At 49.0% G+C, this 20,336-nt stretch overlaps 1 protein-coding gene across 2 annotated transcripts in view; it reads right to left on the bottom strand.

The window, feature by feature from the left end:
- Positions 1–3,453: 3,453 nt before the first annotated feature.
- Positions 3,454–20,336, bottom strand: part of LOC101118853 (anosmin-1) — a 219,935-nt gene continuing 203,052 nt past the window's right edge. For both annotated transcript variants that reach the window (XM_060408636.1, XM_060408635.1), the window contains 5 exons: positions 17,805–17,899; positions 13,675–13,849; positions 12,835–13,061; positions 11,481–11,607; positions 3,454–8,127 (listed from right to left, as the gene is read on the bottom strand). In XM_060408636.1, coding sequence (XP_060264619.1) covers positions 8,069–8,127; positions 11,481–11,607; positions 12,835–13,061; positions 13,675–13,849; positions 17,805–17,899 — 683 coding nt within the window. In that variant the 3' untranslated portion in view covers positions 3,454–8,068. The remainder of the gene's footprint in view (positions 8,128–11,480; positions 11,608–12,834; positions 13,062–13,674; positions 13,850–17,804; positions 17,900–20,336) is intronic.

Genomic DNA, 20,336 nt, shown 5'->3' on the forward strand with positions numbered 1-20,336 from the left:
ATTTCTTTCCAGACACTTGCCCAGCCGTGTGATTGCTGGACCCTATGGTAGCTCCATTTTTATTTTTTTAAGAAACTTCCGTACTGTTCTCCGTAATGGCTAGACCAACTTGCATTCCCACCAACAGTGTAGGAGGGTTCCCTTTTCTCCACATCCTCTCCAGTATTTATTTGTAGACTTTTTAATGCTGGCCATTCTGAGCTGTGTGAGGTGGTCTTTCACTGTAGATTTTTATTTGCAATTCTCTAATAAATAATGAGTCTGAGCATCTTTTTACATGCCTATTGTATGGCCATCTGTGTGGCCAACGGACATTTTGGAGAACCTTCTGTTCAGATGTTTTACCCATTTTTTTAGTTGGGTATTTTTGTTTCTCTTTGAATCGTAAGCTGTTTGTGTATTTTGGAGATTAATCCCTTGTCAGTCGCATCGTTTATGAATATTTCCTCCCGTTGTGTAGGTTGTCTTTTCATTTTGTTTGCGGCTTCCTTAGCTGTGCAAAATTTGGTTTGATTAGGTCCCATTTGCGTATTATTGCTTTTACTTCTTTTCTCTTGGAAGACTGACCTAAGAACGTACTTCTGTGACTTATGTACGAGAATGTTTTGCCTATGGTCTTTATATTTAGATCTTTAAAGCATTTTATCTTTGTGTATGACGTGAGGAGGGCTTCCCAGGTGGTGCTGGTGGTAAAGAATCGACCTGCAATGCAGGAACCTCAGGTTCGATCCCTGGGTCTGGAAGATCCCCTGAAGGAGGAAATGGCAACCCACTCCAGTAATCTTGCCTGGAGAAATCCCATGGACAGAGGAGCCTGGCAGGCTATAACCCATGGGGTCGCAAAGAGTCGAAGACGACTGAAGCAACTTAGCACACAGCACATGATGTGAGCGAGTGTTCCAACTTCTTTGATTTACGTGCATCTGTCTGGCTTTCCCAGCACCACTGGCTGAAGAGACTGTCTTTCCTCGTTTGTATACTCTATGCAGTGGCTTATTTAGGTGACCATCGTGCCTTTCTTGTGTGTTTGCTTTCCCTACTGTTGATTTTTCTCTTTCCTAGGATTCTTGCTTCCTTTTTCTATGTAGAGAAGAACTTTCAATTTGTTTTCCTTTTAGGATAGGCTAAGTATTGCTGTCTTCTTGGAGTTTTTTCTTTTCTCTACTGAGAAATTCTTTTCTCTCTCTCCCATTCTGAATGATAATCTTGCTGGGTAGACTATCCTAGTTTGCAGACGTTTTCCCCTTCTCAGGACTGTGAACAGATCTTGCTGCCCCCTGCCCCACCTTGTGGCCTGTGCGGTTTCTGAGAGACATCAGCTGAATGTCTTGGGCCTGAGCTCTGAGCCCACAGTCACCTCTGAGCTGAGTGCACAGTCCCTCTGATCTTGGCGGGAGTGGCTGGAAGCATGGAGGGTGGAGACCACACAGAGGGGCAATGCAGCTGCCGGCACGTGGAGCTCAGGGCCAGCGTGGACAATGGGTCTAGGGAATGGTGGCCTCGTGGACCGGAGGACCCGATGGGGTTGACATGGGGTTCCTTGGGGGTGAAGCCTCAATGTTGAGAGTGACTCAGGCAGCTGGTGTGGGGGCTCAGGAGCATGGCTGCCGTCAGGAGGGGCACTGCCTGGGCCCAGATTCAGGATACCAGGAGTGGGACTGAGAACCAGCACACCCTCCTGGTTAAGATCATGGCCAGGGACATTATTCCTTCAGTGGGATTTCTGCTTGCTTTTTCACTTGAAAGGCAGATGGCTAATTCTTTCTGCAAATAAGTTGTATTTGTACTCACACTGGGTTAGGATATGTAACCTGTGTTTGCATTTGGAAATTACGTGGTGTTGCTTATGTGTTTTTCCTAGTGAAGTTAAGGCTTGCGTCGGATAAACTGGACCATTTTAAAGGTGTAATTCAGTGGCGTTTAGTTCCTGTTCAAAACGCACAACCATCCCCTCTATAAAGTTGCAAAACCTTGTCATCACCTCCAGACGTGAATGCTGTCCCCAGGAAGCACATCCCACCCTATCCCCCTCCAGTCCCTGGCAGCTAACCCAGGTGTTTTCTGCTTCCATGGACTTTACTGTTCTAGAAAGTTCACAAAACCGCAGTCAGGCAACAGCAGACCTTGTGTGTCGAGATTCTTAGGTGTGGCTCATACATTAAAAAAAAAAAAAAAGAGTCCATCACCATTGTTTGAGAATTGACTGGGCCAATGACCAGCACAGTCTCTCTAGATGCTTCTAGAACAATGTGTGAGTTTTTGTCAGGAAAATCCCATCATTTTTTCAAGGAGATTAGAAAACAACAGAAGGTAAGGTAGCTGGCTCTGGAGGTCACTCAGGAAGCCCAGGCTCACACCTCAGAGGTCCCGTGTCTCCCTGTGGGTGCCCCACGTCCATCCCTTGGGTAGCCGCCAGCTTCTTCACCATGGGGGTCTCAGCCCACAGTGATCCTGCCTAAGAACACGAAAGTCAGGACCCCACAGCCTCTCCCTCACACAACGCTCTGCTTTCTTTTCCTCCTTGGGTTTCTCACACTCTCCAGTTCTGTCTAGTTGCTCTCTCCTCACAGGAGCAGCCCTTGAAGCCCTGGGACCTGCCCTCATAGCCAATATCCTGCCCGTATAGCAGGACCACGCAGCACCAGAAACTTGAAGGACATTCCTGCCGGGTGAACGCGTAGAGAAATAAGTAGGTGATTTGATGGAGACAGAACTCATCTTGGCTTTCGGATGGACCGCCTTCTTCAGGTGGTTTATGGAGTAGCATCCTCCTGAGTCACGGATGGAGATGCCCGTGGGCACAGCGGCCACCCGGTGTGGGGGTCTGCACGGGTGGGAGGCTCCCCCCTCTCTGGCCTGCAGTGACTGTGCTGTTGACAACCAAGGGCTGTGGCTGAAAGCTTATGAGTACAACATGTATCTAGTGGCATTTTATGGACAGCACCTGGGGTCGGGAGTGGTAGGGGGGGACAGTTGTTTAAGCCTGTGGACCAATGGATGGAAAATGCCACCAAAACCACTGAGAGTCATGCTTGTAAATAGAGAGAAAACCGTGACGCACTGATCTCTGTCAATGGTCCAGAACGCTGTGTTCAGGACGACGAGCTGCCTTGTGGCATTTTTGTTCATTGTTGTTCAGCTGCACAGTTGTCTGTCTGTGACACCGTGGACTGCAGCATGCCGGGCCTCCCTGTCCTTCACCATCTCCTGGAGTTTACTCAGACTCATGTCCATCGAGTCGACGATTCCACGCAAACATCCCATCTCCTCTGTCACCCCCTTCTCCTCCTAACCTCCAATCTTTCACCAGACCTTGAGTTCCTTTCGTACTGACAGGAGAATGAGGCTGTTTCCGTCTCCCCAGCTTCACAGGAAACTGCTCACTTTTCTTTCTAAATGAAAATAAAATGTGTGTGTGTGTTTTCAGGAACATAAGGAGTCCAGTCCACTGGGCAGGTTTAAAGGTCCTTTATTACGAAATCAGTCAGTATGTACAAACTCTACCGTTAAAATAATGAGTGACAGGGATCAGACTATTTACAATGTTTTTGTGTGTGTGTGGTTTTTTTTTTTACAACATTTCTTTACAAGATTATTTCTCTCTAAATAACATGAGACACAAACAAAATCATTTTTTATTACATACATAAATAAATATTGACTTTTAAATGAACTGTCTAAGGGACGTGGTTTGCATGAGAGGGTAGCCATTCTGTTATTTGCGCACTATGGTTATGTCAAGAAGTCCTAACAGTTCTGCAGAGAGACCTGTGTGAGTCACTCTGTGAATCATGTAACTTGCCAAGTGTCCAAGAGAGCTGAGAAGCTGAGTTTGGCCATGCAAAACCATAGCCACCATAGGTCACCGGCTTTGTGCATTTTTATCGTAAATGAACGTACAACGCAACAGGTATTTAGCCACTGTGTTCCGGTGACGATGGGCACGTGTGCATAAGTTTAGATTGAGATATTCGCAGTCACAGGACTGAACATGATGAACCCCACGACACGTGGCGTAAGGGCGTTAAGTAAGACTCCCATTATCGTGAATGCTGCTGCCTGGTCAGTAGGACAAAATGAATATTTGCACTCACATGACAGACAAACTCAGCCTTTTAATCAGGTTCTTCAGTGGACATAAAAGATACTGCTGAGGTGGTGATGGACAGGGAGGCCTGGCGTGCTGTGATTCATGGGGTCGCAAAGAGTCGGACACGACTGAGCGACTGGACGACTGAACTGAACTGAACTGAAGGGCTTTGAGATCCAGTGCAAGCACTTCCCAGGTATGCCTACCCCACTTGACTCAGTTCTGCCTTGCAGAGGGCAGTTTTCCTCTATTCAGTGAACATCACTACGGTGCAGGGGCGACTCTGCACCCCAAGACGGTGTGGACCGTGATGACAGAGTGTGTGGTCATCACACCCGGGGTGGGGTGCTCCTTGCCTCTGGTGGGTGGAGACCAGGGGTGCCCCACGCCCCACAGTGCAGAGGGCAGGTCCCGTCCGCCAACAGAGAGCCGTGCGGCCCCAGGTCTCAGCAGTGCTGAGCTGGAGGATGGGTTCTGCTCTCTAGATGGGTTCTGGGTTCTTCCAGGTCTTTCTAGGACAGAGATCTGTTTGTAAACTTTGGATTCTGGAAATTTTACCTGTCATAAACATTATTGTCTCTTGAAGAAAATTTTATTGGGAGTGAAACTGCTTTATAATGTTGTGTTGGTCTCTGCTCAGACCTAAGTGCACATTTATCCCCTCGTTTCTGGATTTCCTTCCCATTTATGTATATTAAAATAACACTGGCTGATGCCATTCATTTATAAAGATTGCTCCCTGAGCCTACTTACAACAAGAGGATAGCCCAGATAAATAAACCCATCACTGAGGAGTGAATATTCTCAGTAAAAAGACGCACATAGCCTTGATGTGTATCGGGTTACACACCTGTATTTGATGACTTCATATGTTTGATGAGCTTGGCTTTTTTAAAGAGTAAATGCTGTCACTGAATATACTTTTTCTCATAGGAGAGAAGTGCATCTAATTTCAATAAAACAGAGAATCAGCTATGAAACTGGCTTTAAAATTAAACAACATAAATTTTTAGACCTTTATTAGGGCAAATTTTTAAAAATTCAAAACTGTAATTATATTTCTGCTCATTTCAGTATTACTGAAATTTATAAAGGAAACTCAGCTTTCTCTTATTGCCTAGTCTTCTCTTCCAATAATACTAATAAAATTTATCAAATGTTATAGCAAGATGAAATGCTCATAAGACCTACTTCAGGTATTTCAAGGAAGATAGAAGCTTCAGAACCTTGATCCGAACTAAAAATGTATTTGCTCAACGTCTATGACCCAGGCAAAAGAAACATCATTAAATTTTACAAAATTAAGTGTATTTAATAATTTAATAATATTTCGCATCTATGTATATACTCCCGCGTTTTAAACTATACAACAGTACAAAGATGGGCTGGCACAAATACTTACTAATATATTTAGGACCAATGAAGGAAGACGATAAACACACAGCCAATAATAATTTGAAGCCTTCCCTTTTGAGATTCTGAGGGTTTGAAAATCCAGATGCTGGGAACGGCGTCTAGGGAAAACCCGTGGTTTCAGAGATGAGCTCTGTGTTTGCGCATGCGTCCTCCGTGAAGACTGTCCCTCCCATCTCCGTGCAGAAGAGGAACCCGCTGACTCTGCAGGGACACTCTGTTGCAGAGTCCACCCCAAACCACGCACGGAGCTGCAGAGAAACAGCCCGAAGCCCCATGAGCTGGCTGCATCCTTGAGATCCCCCCGTAGCCCCTCCTTCAGGCTGCAATGCACCGCCCGCCTGCTCAAGCTTCCAAGCTCATCGAAGACGCAGGAAGTTTTTTTTTTCCCATCTGTTCCGTCAGAGATCCATGCATACCGGCCCCGGGGTTCTCCGGGGAGAGAGGCGTGCGTGTGATAACAGGGGTCGTCTCTCTGCCTGGTGTCCGCACTTAAGAGCTTAGGCCTCCCAGGAGGAGTCGAGACCCTCACGTTCTCGGCCTGCGCCGCTCATTCAACCCCTCACCGCTCATTGAACCGCCGGCAACCAGGGTGCCCACCGCAGGCTTTCGGAAAGGAAGGAAAACGGCAGGCTTCCAGGCGCACAAGAGCCTTCACTGTGTTCCTCGTGTACATAATGACATGAGGACGCCCTTCCATGTTTAATTTGGAGAAATCGCTGTTTTCTCATAGAATAGACACCGATGGGGAAAACAGATTACTTGAATGATGTTTAGAGTTGCATCCATCATGGGTGAGCTGGTTAAATAATTATTGCAGCGACTTGTACTCAAGCTACCCACGTGTATATGTGTGCGTCTGTGTGTATGTACTTACACGTATGTATATATTGTATGCTGCTGCTGCTGCTAAATCACTTCAGTCATGCCCGACTCTGTTAGACCTCACAGATGGCAGCCCACCAGGCTCCTCTGTCCCTGGGGTTCTCCAGGCAAGAATACTGGAGTGGGCTGCCATTTCCTTCCCCATATATATTGTATACCTACCTGGAAATATACAGACACACAAACATACATGTATATATACACATGGGTGTTCCTTCAAGCAAAAAATATATTAAAACATCTCTAGTTTAAGGGTGCCCCAACATTCCCCTCAACACTATATACTAATACCATGTTTTCAGTTGAGTTCAGGCTATGAGGCATTAGCATGGCGCCTCTTACTTTTTCAATTAAAATTTTCATACAATTTTCAAGTAAGATATAATAGATTTGAAGGAGTAGAGAAAGGTTTCCTGTTTAGTTGCTAAATTGTGTCTGACTCTTTGCAATCCCACGGACTGTAGCCCACCAGGCTTCTCTGTCCATGGGATTTTCTCCAGGCAAGAATACTGGAGTGGGTTGCCATTTCCTCCTCCAGGGGATCTTTGCAACCCAGGGACCGAACCTGTCGCTGCATCTCCTGCATTGGGACGCAGATTCTTTACCACTGAGCCACCTGGAAAGCGAAGGTAGGTTAGTCCAAGGCAAACAGCTGTCCTTCTCTACCTTCCAGAGTCCTCCTCTACCTTTTCTACATTATGGAGAATATTCTACCAAACAAACAGCTTGCTTTGATTAAGCAAAGGGGAAAGATTTGAAAATGTTCGATAGTTGGGTTTCTTTCATTTCAAGCAAGAGGTTTTGTAGCGTGTTAAGACACAGGAAAGTGGCCGAACAAAGCACGGCAGCAGGTGTCTTCCCCATCAAGGAAAAAAGGAAAATATCAATAAAGTATCAGGAAACCTTCTTGTAGGATGAAATATTAAAGCCCCAGGAAACAGTTTTAATTTCTCCAGGGCAGACTCTGGGTAGCAGTGTTGACTCCTGGCTGGGAATGTCTTAACAGAAACTGTCCTTTCGAGGCCAAACTCACTTATGTCTTTGTATAAAATGAAGCTTGAGTGCTTGAAGCTGGAGCATTTTAAACTAATAGGCAATATTTTGGGTTTACAGATTTTTTAGTTGAAAAAAAAAAAACCCACAGGGGATTAAAAAACATTCATCTTCAGAAATCTCTGAATCAATATTAGGACGTAAAAATCTGGATACTTTTCCATTGACCTGGCAAATCCAATCAATAATGTAATCTCCAAGTGTTCAGTGAGTAACTCTATGCTTACTACGGGCAGGCCTATTATGTGTGTCAATTGCTTCTTTGGAGAATCTGTTGATGCAAATTCGGGGACAACTCAGACCTGCATTGGGAGGAGCTTTACCACACAGGCAGGCAAGAATTAGAAGTGGAACAGGGCTGGGCTGTGTGTTGTCTGTTGTCATGGGAACCTGTCCCAACCCCCCCCACCCCCTCTCCACCCCCGCCTTCGCTAGGCTCACTGCGGGTCCTTGGTTTTGGGGCACGTTTTCCAGGGCAGACAGAGTGTTGAGCGCCCCACGGTTATTATGCAGGGGCAGGCAGTCTTCCGGGAAGGGCCTGATGCCTCCCAGTGGGCACGGCCAGTCCTTGGGGGATTGTGCCAGCTTCCACACTCGCTTAGGGTTCCGACGGGCTCTCAGAGCAGCTCAGTACCTTTCTGCAGGAGGCTTGTAGTGATGGGGATGGCGGTGTTTCAGATGGGGGCCTAGAGACAGAACGGACGTGTCAGCCCGGCCACGGTCCCCAGCTAGACCGACTGGAGGAACAGGTGTGCGTCTGTGCCCTGCCCACGGTCCATGCCACCCAGGCCCTGCCGGACCTGACTCTGAACTTGCAGACACGCATCCACCCTGCCTCTCTTTTTTCTCTGCCTTCCCCAGCTCTCTGGTTCTCTCCACAAAACCTTCAAGATCGCAAGAGAAAGAAGACAAGCCCCTTTATAATAATGTAAGCCGGGCAGAACCCTTTGTCTTTCCTCGGAAAAGTTTAGAAATTAACACATCCTTTCATGACACACACACTTTCGGTGGAGGGACACTGTAAGTGATGGGTGGACATGGTTCCCAAACAGGACAGGGCGTCACACAGGGCGCTCCCAATGGGGTGGTTCTTATTTGTCTTTAAACTCCTAAGTGCAAAAAGCTGCTGGGGCAAATTTGATCCATCATTTAAAAATTAAAATAAACCCAGGATCATTATTTCTTATCAACACATAAACCGTTGACGTGGCTTTTTAAAGTTTAAGCTGAGAAAGCAATGTACATAATCTGAAACCCAACAGGACGCTGCCTTTGTTTTAAATACACAATTGTTACCATTTAGTTTTGCTAATAACTAATCTTTGTAAATACACAATTGTTGCTGTTTAGTTGTGCTAATAACTAATCTTTGTAAATACACAATTGTTGCTGTTGTGCTAATAACTAATCTTTGTAAATACACAATTGTTGCTGTTTAGTTGTGCTAATAACTAATCTTTGTAAATACACAATTGTTGCCGTTTAGTTTTGCTAATAACTAAAATTAGCTTCCATATGTTTTTACTAATAGAGCAGAGGCTTAAGTGTGTTAACAGTGGAGGGGATGGATGTCTACTATTTCTAGCACATCGTCTACATGAAGAATTTAAAGTGATGGGAGAATTGAAGCAAAAAGAAAGAATCTGATATTTTAAACGATCTGCTTAAAAACAGGAACAGAAATGAAAGCATTGCTCCTAAGATACAGCTGTTGAAATGACTGTTAAAAAATTGATATTTAGCCCCAAGAATTTGGGAAGACATAGACTATTCTCCATGTAGTTTCTTCACACAGCACTTCCCCTGGTCTTGTCCAAGCCTAATTCTCACCTTCCTGACCTCCAGTACACAGCCCCACGTTCAATTACTACCCACATGCCGATGACCTTCAAAGCTTTCAGCGCTGGACCCTGCAGTCCCGAAGGCCTTCAGGAAGTCTCCGTCTCACTATCCCACAGGTAACTCAGATGCAGTCGTCTCTACGTTAATCTCACCATCCTCCGTCTCACACCCCGACCTGGGCCTCAAGCACCTTGGACCACAGTTCCAGCAAACCATATCCTCTTGCACTAAATGACTCTTGGCTTCCTCCCGCACTTATTCCACTGTGCATACTTTTTGTTTCCAAACACATATGTTTTTAAATTTTATTAGAGTATAGTTGATTTACAATGTTGTGTTTAATTTCTGCTGTAGACCAAAGTGATTCAATTTTATATATACAGTGTGTGTGTGTGTATATATATATATATATATATATATATATATATAGAGAGAGAGAGAGAGAGAGAACAGTTTTATATATTCTGTTTCTATATGTATGTACACACTGTATATATTCTTTTCCATCGTGGTTCCCTGGTGGCTCAGATGGTAAAGCCTGCAACGCAAGAGACCCAGGTTCGATCCTGGGGTGGGAAGATCCCCTGGAGAAGGAAATGGCAACCCTACTCCAGTACTCTTGCCTAGAAAATTCCATGGATGGAGGAGGCTGGTGGGTTACAGTCCATGGGGTCGCAAAGAGTTGGACATGACTAAGCAACTTCACTTTCTTTCTTTCTTATCACAGAATATGGAATGCAGTTCCCTGCTCCATGGAAGGACCTTGGTGTTTACCCATCCTGTGTATACTGGGTTCTATCTGCTGATCCCAAACTCCCACAAGTCTGCTCTCTCTGTCTGTGAATCTGCTTCTGCTTCGTAGTCAAGTTCCTTTGTGCTGTAGTTTAGACCCCACGCGAGTGACATCTATGAAACAAGAACAGACTAACAGACATAGAGAATAGGCTTGTGGCTGCAGAGGGTGGAAGGGACAGTGGGGCTGGGGGTGGACCAGGAGTTTAGGGTTAACAGACCCAGCACGTATTCAATCACTGCCAAAGCTAACAGTTCTGGCCCCTGAAGACATCACTAGATTTTCTTTCCCATTTTTTCAATATCAGCAAACACAGTAGGATGAGGACTCCTTTATGGTCAATAACTGCGACCACTCCCTGGCATATGTCCTTAGTGTTGCCCGGGAGGCTCTTTGTTTTGAAACAATAGGTGGAAATCATTTTTAACCTATGTGATTTAGCAGGAAGTCAAGTAGACTAATTGGGATCATATCGTGAAGAAAATTTATGTAATATAGACAGTGAAAATGAAAGTTGGCTCAGTGGTGTCCGATTCTCTGTAACCTCAAGAACTATACGGTCCATGGAATTCTCCAGGCTGGGATACTGGAGTGGGTAGCCTTTCCCTTCTCCAGGGGGATCTTCCCAATCCAGGGATTGAACCCAGGTCTCCTGCATTGCAGATGATTCTTTACCAGCTGAGCCACCAGGGAAGCCCAAGGATACTGGAGTGGGTAGGCTATCCCTTCTCCAGGGGGTCTTCCTGACCCAGGAATTGAACCAGGGTCTCCTGCATTGCAGGCGAATTCAGGGAAGCCAATAGATTATATACAGTAGAAATACACGTAATAAGCTGCATAGCAAAGTAGTATTTCCTATACAGTTATATTTGAATGTCTTAATTTTTAAAAAAATTTCAGAATGATATGATGATTTTTTTCCCCCTTGGGTGGGCGCATGCTAAGTCACCTCAGACGTGTCCGATTCTGTGCGACCCCATGGAATACAGCCTGTCCAGGTTCCTCTGTCCGTGGGATTCTCCAGGCAAGAAACCTGGAGTGGGTTGCCATGCCCTCCTCCAGGGGATCTTCCCGACCCAGGGATCGAGCCTTACGTCTCTAATGTCTACCTGCATTAGAAGCCCTACCTCTTGGGTATTTAAGGTTAGAAGATAAGAAAAAAAGCATGCCTTCTGTAGAGCAAAAAAGTAACAGAAGGGGAGGAGGAGGGTGCACGGGAGGGAAAAAGGGAGCGTGTCAGGTGGGCTGGGAGGAAGCACATACAAACGGGAGGGGGGGCTTCGGGTTCAGAGAACCCCCTGTGGGTAGGAGCCTGCAATGTTGGATCTATGGATTTCCATTTTTTCACCAAGACTTTCTGTGTGTCTGCAAGCTGGGCGGGACTCCTGCCCCCTGAGGACTCACCGTGCACGTCGGGGGTCCGGAAGGTCCTGATGGTGGCGGGCCCCTCCCCGCCCGCAGTCAGCACCTGCACCTCCAGGCGGTAGAGGGTGGCGGGCCGCAGACCTGGGACCGAGAGCTCAGGGTGATCCTGGGGAAGGGGAGGGAAGGCGTTGGGGGACACGGGTCCGTCAGCCGCTGCCTCTGACCACGACCCATGTCTGGACTCTCCTCCAGAGACTACGCCTCCCTCGCGACATCACCGTGATACGTGCAGTTGCGGTTCACTTGTTTCCACTCCACCGTGTCCAGGAACCCGCAATCAGTCCATGTTCGCTGGAGACCCCTTACCCCCTCCATCCCCGGGTGGTCTGGGCAGCAAGGAGACCCCGGCTCTTGGCAGCCAAGAGCTCACATGAGTCAGGCCAGTTCTTGCCGCTCACCCCCACCCCCTCCAGGGGACTGTATTTTCCATTCCTGAATCTAAGACTTTCCCAGGCTTTAAAAGTTTTCATCTGCACATCTTGTGATGTGAATTCTTGATAATCCACATCTCGGGGAAACGCGCCAACTTGTGCTCCTTAAAAGACAGTATCTGTCAGTGCCAGCGGCCAAAAAATGTTTCTTTTTATGCCAACACTTTTTTTTTTTTGGTCTTAGAACTCAATAGAACCTAACACACACACACAGAATAATTACTGTCCGATTCCGTGGAATTTTTTTTTTCCTTCCGGGATTTAAGGTGTTTTTTTTTTTCTCTCTCTTTTTGGAGCAAGAATTGCATATTCTAAGGGCATTTTGAGAGTTGGTAAAAGCCCACACATGCTTTTTTTTTTCTCCCCCCAAACCAAGGAATTAAGTTGGCCTGGAAGGCACTCCAGCTCATTAAGTGCTCTGGCCAGATTTGAAGGGGAAAATGAAGAGAAAAAGGTTCTTTTTAGCTCTTTACCCCCAAAAATTTAGCACTTCAAATGGGGCACGTCCGCTTGGCCCAGAAGGACAGGGATTCAAAAGAACAGAAAATGGTGAAGCCTTTGCGTTCCGTGTGGACAGGAGAGGCCTCCTTAAGAGCTGGTCCTAGTCATCAAGTTTAGCTAGATGGCAGTTTCTCCTAAGTTTATGGTAATGATAGTTAATGTACAGAAACCCTGATGGTGTGCTCCGATTTTTACAAAAGAATTTACTGGGGGCCCACAGGAACCCTGTTGGTATGTTCTGATTCTTGCAGAAGAATTCACACAGGAGAAAGCCTACATGTGAGTCTCAACACGTTGCCCCTGCAGTGGGGGTTTGGGGTGCCCGAGTGCCTCCCCCAGGGATGCTCCCTCCGGGTTGCGGGGAACCCACCCTGAGATGGGGCAGGTGGGCGGGCACTCACCGCGGGCAGAATCTGGGACTGAGAGATGATGCTGTTCGGGAGGCTGTTGGGCCGGCTCTCAGTGGTGACCTCGGCCCAGGTCACCTGGAAGCCGGTGGCCGGCCGCGGCAAGCCCACCTGGTTCACCTTCCAGGAGAAGTGCCCCGTGATGTTGGCATCGCGTACCACAAAGGAGGCGGACAGGTTCTCAGGTTTGGCCTGCACTTTGGAGCGCACGTGACTGTAACCTGTGGGCGCAGGAAGGGGAACCGTGCAGCGGTTAGAGGGGTGGAGAGAGGCAGCCCCAGAGGACACGGTGTTCAGACTGCCATTCTCTGGGACCTGGGGTCAGCAACCTGACCTCCTCCTGCCTGCAATGCAGGAGACCCTGGATCAATTCCTGGGTCGGGACGATCTGCTGGAGAAGGGAAGGCTACCCACTCCAGTATTCTTGGGCTTCCCTGGTGGCTCAGCTGGTAAAGAATCTGCCTGCAATGCAGGATACCCTGATTCAATTTCTGGGTTGGCAAGATCCCCTGAAGAAGGGAAAGGCTACCCACTCCAGTATTCCGGCCTGGAGAATTCCACGGACTGTACAGTCCATGGGGTCGCAAAGAGTCGGACACCACTGAGTGACTTTCACTTTCACTTCTAAGGGCTGATCCTTCAGCAAAGCCTGTCGCTAAGTGCGGCTGGACTTCAGAGGCTAGGCGAGGGTTCGTATACACACGTTCTGTTCAGACAGGGCTGTCCTAGGGCCATCTAGAAAGGGGTGATCCTTTTGGGTTTCAGGGCCTTGTGAATCGCACTCTGGAGCTGTGCCCAGCGACGCGCCTCCCGGGGATTCCAGGCGACACGTACCCTCCTCCGTGCCAGGGCAGCTGAAGTGCTTGTGGGTCTTGCCCTTGAGCGCAGAGCACGGCGGGGTCGTGAAGGACGCGCTCTCCGCCTTCCAGCGGCCCTGGGGCCGCGCGGCTTGCACGATCACCTTGTATTTGCAGGAGAATGACAGGTCTGGAAGAATCATGTAGTTTTCCTAGAGCGAGACGGAGAAAGAGAACACGCCAGCTGTAAAAATCTCACGAGGGAACGGACTTGGCAGGAGATGTGATGATGTCCCAGGAGTTTGTCTTCTTGCATGTGGTGGGGTGGGTGTGTTTGTGTGTGTGCGTGTGTGATACGGCCTTTACACAAAGCACACGGGGTCCTTGCCGAGATGATTTACAACCATGACCTGCTCCTGCAGTGAAGAGGGTCACCCAGACTCTAGAACAACCAGGTGGAAGCGTTCAGTTCATGGCAGCCCCCTTCCTGACCATCACAACCCACTATGGGGAGCTGGCTGGACAGGGAGGGTGAAAAGCTGTGAATATCAACCCGAATTGTTATTAAAAAAAAAAAAAAAAAAAAAGCTGACTCAGGCTTCCTCCCAGACGCAAGCTCAGTTTAGACCTGAGTCTTTCCTGAAGGCAGAGAAGACATTCTGGAGGCGTGTCTCTTCTCCCCTTTCTGGAGGGCTCTCTCTGTTGCTTCCGGCCAGACTGTGATGATTAAACAGAATTATGAGGCCGGACTCAACCGTGGAGGGCTGAGGGGCTGGGAATGTCACCTTACAGGAAGAGGAAGCTGACGGTGATGGTTGTAACAAGCTACTGTGCCATTTCTTTCTCTTCGTGTGTGAGCGTGTGCGTGTCCCCTGTAGGGTGGCGTTGTCGCGGCCTCCTGCACACATATATAACCTTATGGGAACAGGAAAGCTGACAGTGACATTTGTAACAAGCTGGTGCGAGGTTTATCTCCCTTGTGTGTCTGTCAGGGTGTGTGTGTCCATTCGAGGTGCTGTCAAGGCCCTGGGTGCACCTGTATAACCTGATATCCACGTGAAGCATGGCAGTGATGCTCGTGACAAGCTAGTGCGACGCTTCCTTCCCTTGGTGTGTTAGGGTGCGTGTGTGTGTCCCTTCTAGGGTGTCATTGTCAGGACCCTGTGTATACCACATATATAACCTTATGGGAACAGGAAAGCTGACGGTGATGGTTGCAACAAGCCAGTGTGAGGTTTCTTACCGTTGGTGTGTTAGGGTGTGTGTGTGTCAATTCTAGACAAGCGGTTGTGTTAGGGTGTGTGTGTCCATTCGAGGTGCTGTCAAGGCCCTGGGTGCACTTGTATAACCTGATACCCACGTGAAGCATGGCAGTGATGCTCGTGACAAGCTAGTGCGATGCTTCCTTGCCTTGGTGTGTTAAGGGGTGTGTGTGTGTCTTCTAGGGTGTCATTGTCAGGGCCTTGTATACACGTAAATAACCTGGGGAAAGCTGACGGTGATGGTAGTAACAAGCCAGTGTGACGTCTCCTTCCCTTGGTGTGTTAGGGGGTGTGTGTGTCAGTTCTAGACAAGCGGTTGTGTTAGGGTGTGTGTGTCCATTCGAGGTGCTGTCAAGGCCCTGGGTGCACTTGTATAACCTGATACCCACGTGAAGCATGGCAGTGATGCTCGTGACAAGCTAGTGAGATGCTTCCTTCCCTTGGTGTGTTAGGGGGTGTGTGTCCCTTCTAGGGTGGTGTTGTCAGGACCCTGTGTATACCACATATATAACCTTACAAGAACAGGAAAGCTGACGGTGACGGTTGCAACAAGCCAGTGTGAGGTTTCTTACCCTTGATGTGTTAGAGTGTGTGTGTCAATTCTAGACAAGCAGTTGTGTCAGTGTGTGTGTGTGTCAATTCTAGACAAGTGGTTGTATTAGGGTGTGTGTGCCAATTGTAGGTGAGTTGTGTTAGGGTGTGTGTGTCAATTCTAGACAAGCGGTTGTATTAGGGTGTGTGTGTCCATTCGAGGTGCTGTCAAGGCCCTGGGTGCACTTGTATAACCTGATACCCACGTGAAGCATGGCAGTGATGCTCGTGACAAGCTAGTGCGACGCTTCCTTCCCTCGGTGTGTTAGGATGCGTGTGTGTGTCCCTTCTAGGGTGGTGTTATCAGGACCCTGTGTATACTACATATATAACCTTACAGGAACAGGAAAGCTGATGGTGATGGTTGCAACAAGCCAGTGTGAGGTTTCTTACCCTTGGTATGTTAGAGTGTGTGTGTCAATTCTAGACAAGCGGTTGTGTCAGGGTGTGTGTGTCCATTCGAGGTGCTGTCAAGGCCCTGGGTGCACCTGTATAACCTGATACCCACGTGAAGCATGGCAGTGATGCTCGTGACAAGCTAGTGCGGCGCTTCCTTCCCTTGGTGTGTTAGGGGGTGTGTGTCCCTTCTAGGGTGTTGTTTTCAGGGCCTTGTATACACGTAAATAACCTGGGGAAAGCTGACGGTGATGGTTGCAACAAGCCAGTGTGACGTCTCCTTCCCTTGGTGTGTTAGGGGGTGTGTGTCCCTTCTAGGGTGTCGTTGTCAGGACCCTGTGTATACTACATATATGACCTTTGGGAACAGGAAAGCTGACTGTGACATTTGTAACAAGCTGGTGTGAGGTTTATCTCCCTTGTGTGTCTGTCAGGGTGTGTGTGTCCATTCGAGGTGCTGTCAAGGCCCTGGGTGCACTTGTATAACCTTATACCCATGTGAAGCATGGCAGTGATGTTCGTGACAAGCTAGTGCGATGCTTCCTTCCCTTGGTGTGTTAGAGGGGGTGTGCGTGTCCCTTCTAGGGTGTTGTTTTCAGGGCCTTGTATACACGTAAATAACCTGGGGAAAGCTGACGGTGATGGCTGCAACAAGCCAGTGTGACGTCTTCTTCCCTTGGTGTGTTAGGGTGTGTGTGTCCCTTCTAGGGTGGTGTTGTCAGGACCCTGTGTATACTACATATATAACCTTACAGGAACAGGAAAGCTGACGGTGATGGTTGCAACAAGCCAGTGTGATATCTCCTTTCCTTGGTGTGTTAGGGTGTGGGTCAATTCTAGGCCAGCGGTTGTATTAGGGTGTGTGTGTCAATTCTAGACATGCGGTTGTGTTAGGGTGTGTGTGTCAATTGTAGGTGAGTTGTATTAGTGTGTGTGTGTCAATTCTAGACAAGCAGTTGTCTTAGGTGTGTGTGTCAATTGTAGGTGAGTTGTGTTAGGGTGTGTGTGTTAATTCTAGACAAGCAGTTGTATTAGGGTGTGTGTGTCAATTGTAGGTGAGTTGTGTTAGGGTGTGTGTGGGTCAATTCTAGGCCAGCAGTTGTCTTAGGGTGTGTGTGTGTCAATTCTAGACAAGCGGTTGTATTAGGGTGTGTGTGCCAATTGTAGGTGAGTTGTGTTAGGCTGTGTGTGTCAATTCTAGACAAGTGGTTGTATTAGGGTGTGTGTGTCAATTGTAGGTGAGTTGTGTTAGGGTGTGTGTGTCAATTCTAGGCCAGCGGTTGTATTAGGGTGTGGGTGTCAATTGTAGGTGAGTTGTGTTAGGGTGTGTGGGGGTAAATTCTAGGCATGCAGTTGTCATGGCCTCCTGCCCCCATACAGGAGCTGCAGCTTGGAGCATGTCTGGGACCCTTAACGTCAGAAGAGCACGTGCTGGGGCCCAAGACGGGCGGGTCTTCCACCCGCAGCACAAGCTGGCACAAGGTAGGGTTGTAGCTAAAGGTGAGGCTGAGGGACAGAGTTGCAGAGAAACCCTGGGAAATTTTCCCACTTGCCCTGGGAAAACAAGGCCTTCAGGTCACAGGGTATTCTGACTCAGACTGGAGAAGAGAATTCTGAGCTTCTGTGTGATTAAGATGAAACACTCCCAGGCTGACACCATATGCCCTGGGAGCTCCTTGTGAGTTGTGTCTGGAATCTCCGCATCTCAGGGTCCCCTCCCCCATGCTGATAACGTGCAGGGATGAGGGAACACGTGACCCTGTGTCTCCTCCCCGCCTGTCCCGAAGGTAACGGGTCGGTGACCGAGTCACCCACAGCACGTTCAGCGTGCACCTCTTCCCGTCCAGCTGCACCCGCAGGGCGGGTGTGTCTAAGAGCCCCCAAGCACCCCCATTTCAAGCCTCCTCCTCCTCCTCACCTGGGTCACGGCCGAGGATGCCTCCAGCCTGGCGGATTTGTTGTGGGTGCAGACTTCCGGAAACCACTCCACGTGATACGGTCCGACGCCGGGATCTGTAAGGTGAATGCAATTTAGCAACAACAACAACAACAACAAAAGAACAGTCTGCAAGCGAGAGGGCTCGCGGCCCGACAATCCTGAAGCTGGAGAGAACAGGAAGGGGGCGGAGGACCCTGCAGGCAATGCAGATGGGCACCCGCCTGGCCGAGGATGGAGGTCTCCCCAAATTCTGCCTGCTGTTTCCTCAAGAGAAAATCAGCTCAGGACTTCCCCGATGGTCCACTGGTTGGGACTCTACCTTCCCATGCAGGGGTGTCGGTTCCATCCCTGTCTGGGGATCGAAGATCCCCCACGCCTCATGGCCAAAGAACCAAAGTGTAAAATGGAAGTGATACCGCTTCACACATTCCATGAAGGCTTTAAAAACGGTCCGTATCAAAGAAATCTTCAAGAACGGAGCCGGGGAAGAGAATGAAGTCGGGGGGAATGTAATAGAGCATAAAAGGAGAAGTAAATTGATATACGAGAACCAGATAGAAAAAAAACAATCATGAGGAAAGTGGCACTGTGATGCTTCTGCAGAGGTCTTGAGCCCAGCCCAGCCGTGGCGCCCACGGTAAGGAAACCCGAGGAGAATGGGGGATGCTCAGCGTTCCTCCTCTTGTTTCCTAGGTGATGAGAGAGATTCTGCAGGAGTCTCTGAATCCTGCATGTTTCTGAGGAAGCTGGTGGAAGAAATCCTGAAGCCAGGCAGGAGTAAACGCCTGGCCCTTCCTCACCCTGAAGGTCTGGCTGCCCCAGTGTGCTGTGTGGACTTGGTATGGACTCTGTGTGCTCCATGTGGATTCCGTATGTGCACCGTGTGCTCTGTGTGTGCTCCATGCGGACTGTGTGTGTGCTCTGTGTGGACACTGTGTGTGCTTGGTGTGTGCTGTGTGGACGCCGTGTGTGCTCTGTGTGTATTCAGCATGTGCTGTGTGTGTGCTCTGTGGACTCCATGTGGACTCTGCGTGTGCTCTGTGTGGACTCTGCATGTGCTCCATGTGTGCTCTGTGTGTGTTCTGTGTGGACTCCATGTGGACTCTGCATGTGTTCCGTGTGTGCTGTGTGGACGCTGTGCGTGCTGTGTGTGTGCTGTGTGGATTCCATGTGTGCTCCGTGTGGACTCTGCATGTGCTCCATGTGTGCTCTGTATGGACTCTGCGTGTGCTGTGTGTATTCAACATGTGCTGTGTGTGTGCTGTGGACTCCATGTGTGCTCCATGTGGACTCTGCGTGTGCTCCGTGTGGACTCCATGTCTGCTCTGCGTGTGTTCCATGTGTGCTGTGTGGACTCTGTGTGTGCTCCGTGTGTGCTCCATGTGTGCTGTGTGGACTCTGTGTGTGCTCCGTGTGTGCCGTGTGGACTCTGTGTGTGCTCCGTGTGTGCCGTGTGGACTCTGTGTGTGCTCCGTGTGTGCTCCATGTGCTCTGTGTGGACTCTGTGTGTGCTCCGTGTGTGCTCCATGTGTGCCGTGTGGACTCTGTGTGTGCTCCGTGTGTGCTCCATGTGCGCAGGGTCTCCCCCTCAGGAGGCGAGGGTGAGAACAGTGCGCAGTGAGCGCGCCCCAGCCTCGCCGGCTGTGTGGCCCCTGCAGAATCAGACCTGCTGCCCCAGCACCCAGAGAACAGGGCCGCTTACGTAACGTCTCCACCTCCAGCCCGAGCGGCGCGTTTTCTGTCCGTGTCTTTTCTTTGGGAGATCGACCGAGTGGAAAAAAAGACAAAAGTGCTGCAGAGCCAGGCCTGCGTGTGGGAACAGAGGCTGGCAGGGTTTATCAATCACCCAGTGAGTCCCCGGGCGGGTGTGAAAGGCGTCGCCCCCTATCCACACCACCCCCACCCCTGCAGTGATTAGCCTCACATCCCGGCCGCACTCAAACCAAGCATTTAAACAGAGGTTTTCAGAGCGCAGACCTCTTTGACGGAGTGCTGGGTCCCCTGGGAACTTGCTCTGGAGCACTTTGGGAATCAAGAAAAGGAGGACTTTTCCACCAGAAAGTAAAGATACCAAGCAGGCATCAACGCTGTTTAGCTAAAAAGGGTTGAGGTAACTTCTTACACAGCAGACATCAAGAGCTATGGGTTGACTAGAGAAGAACCGTACATTATACGCAAAGTATGAAGTCAACTGATGAGCGGATTCATACCCTATCTTTCAACAGGTGCTGCGGCTCGACGCATCGTGCTGAAACGACCTCCCAGAGGCAGCTGGACTTGTGGACCCGAAACCCGGAGGCGTCTGGGTAAGTAGCAGAGTGCCTGGGTGACATCCACGTTAGTTTGGACGGAGGTAGGACGCAGGTGAATACAGAACGACCTTGACAGAAGCTCAGCGTACTGACAAGACGGTGACGGCAATAACTCGGCGTGGGCACAGCTCACGGAAGGGGTGGGCAGAGCCCTGAGCAGGGCAGGTAGTGGCGGGCAGGGTGCCACCCGGCGCCCCTG

Source organism: Ovis aries, chromosome Y, assembly GCF_016772045.2.
Source record: "Ovis aries strain OAR_USU_Benz2616 breed Rambouillet chromosome Y, ARS-UI_Ramb_v3.0, whole genome shotgun sequence".
Classification (NCBI taxonomy): Eukaryota; Metazoa; Chordata; class Mammalia; order Artiodactyla; family Bovidae; genus Ovis; species Ovis aries.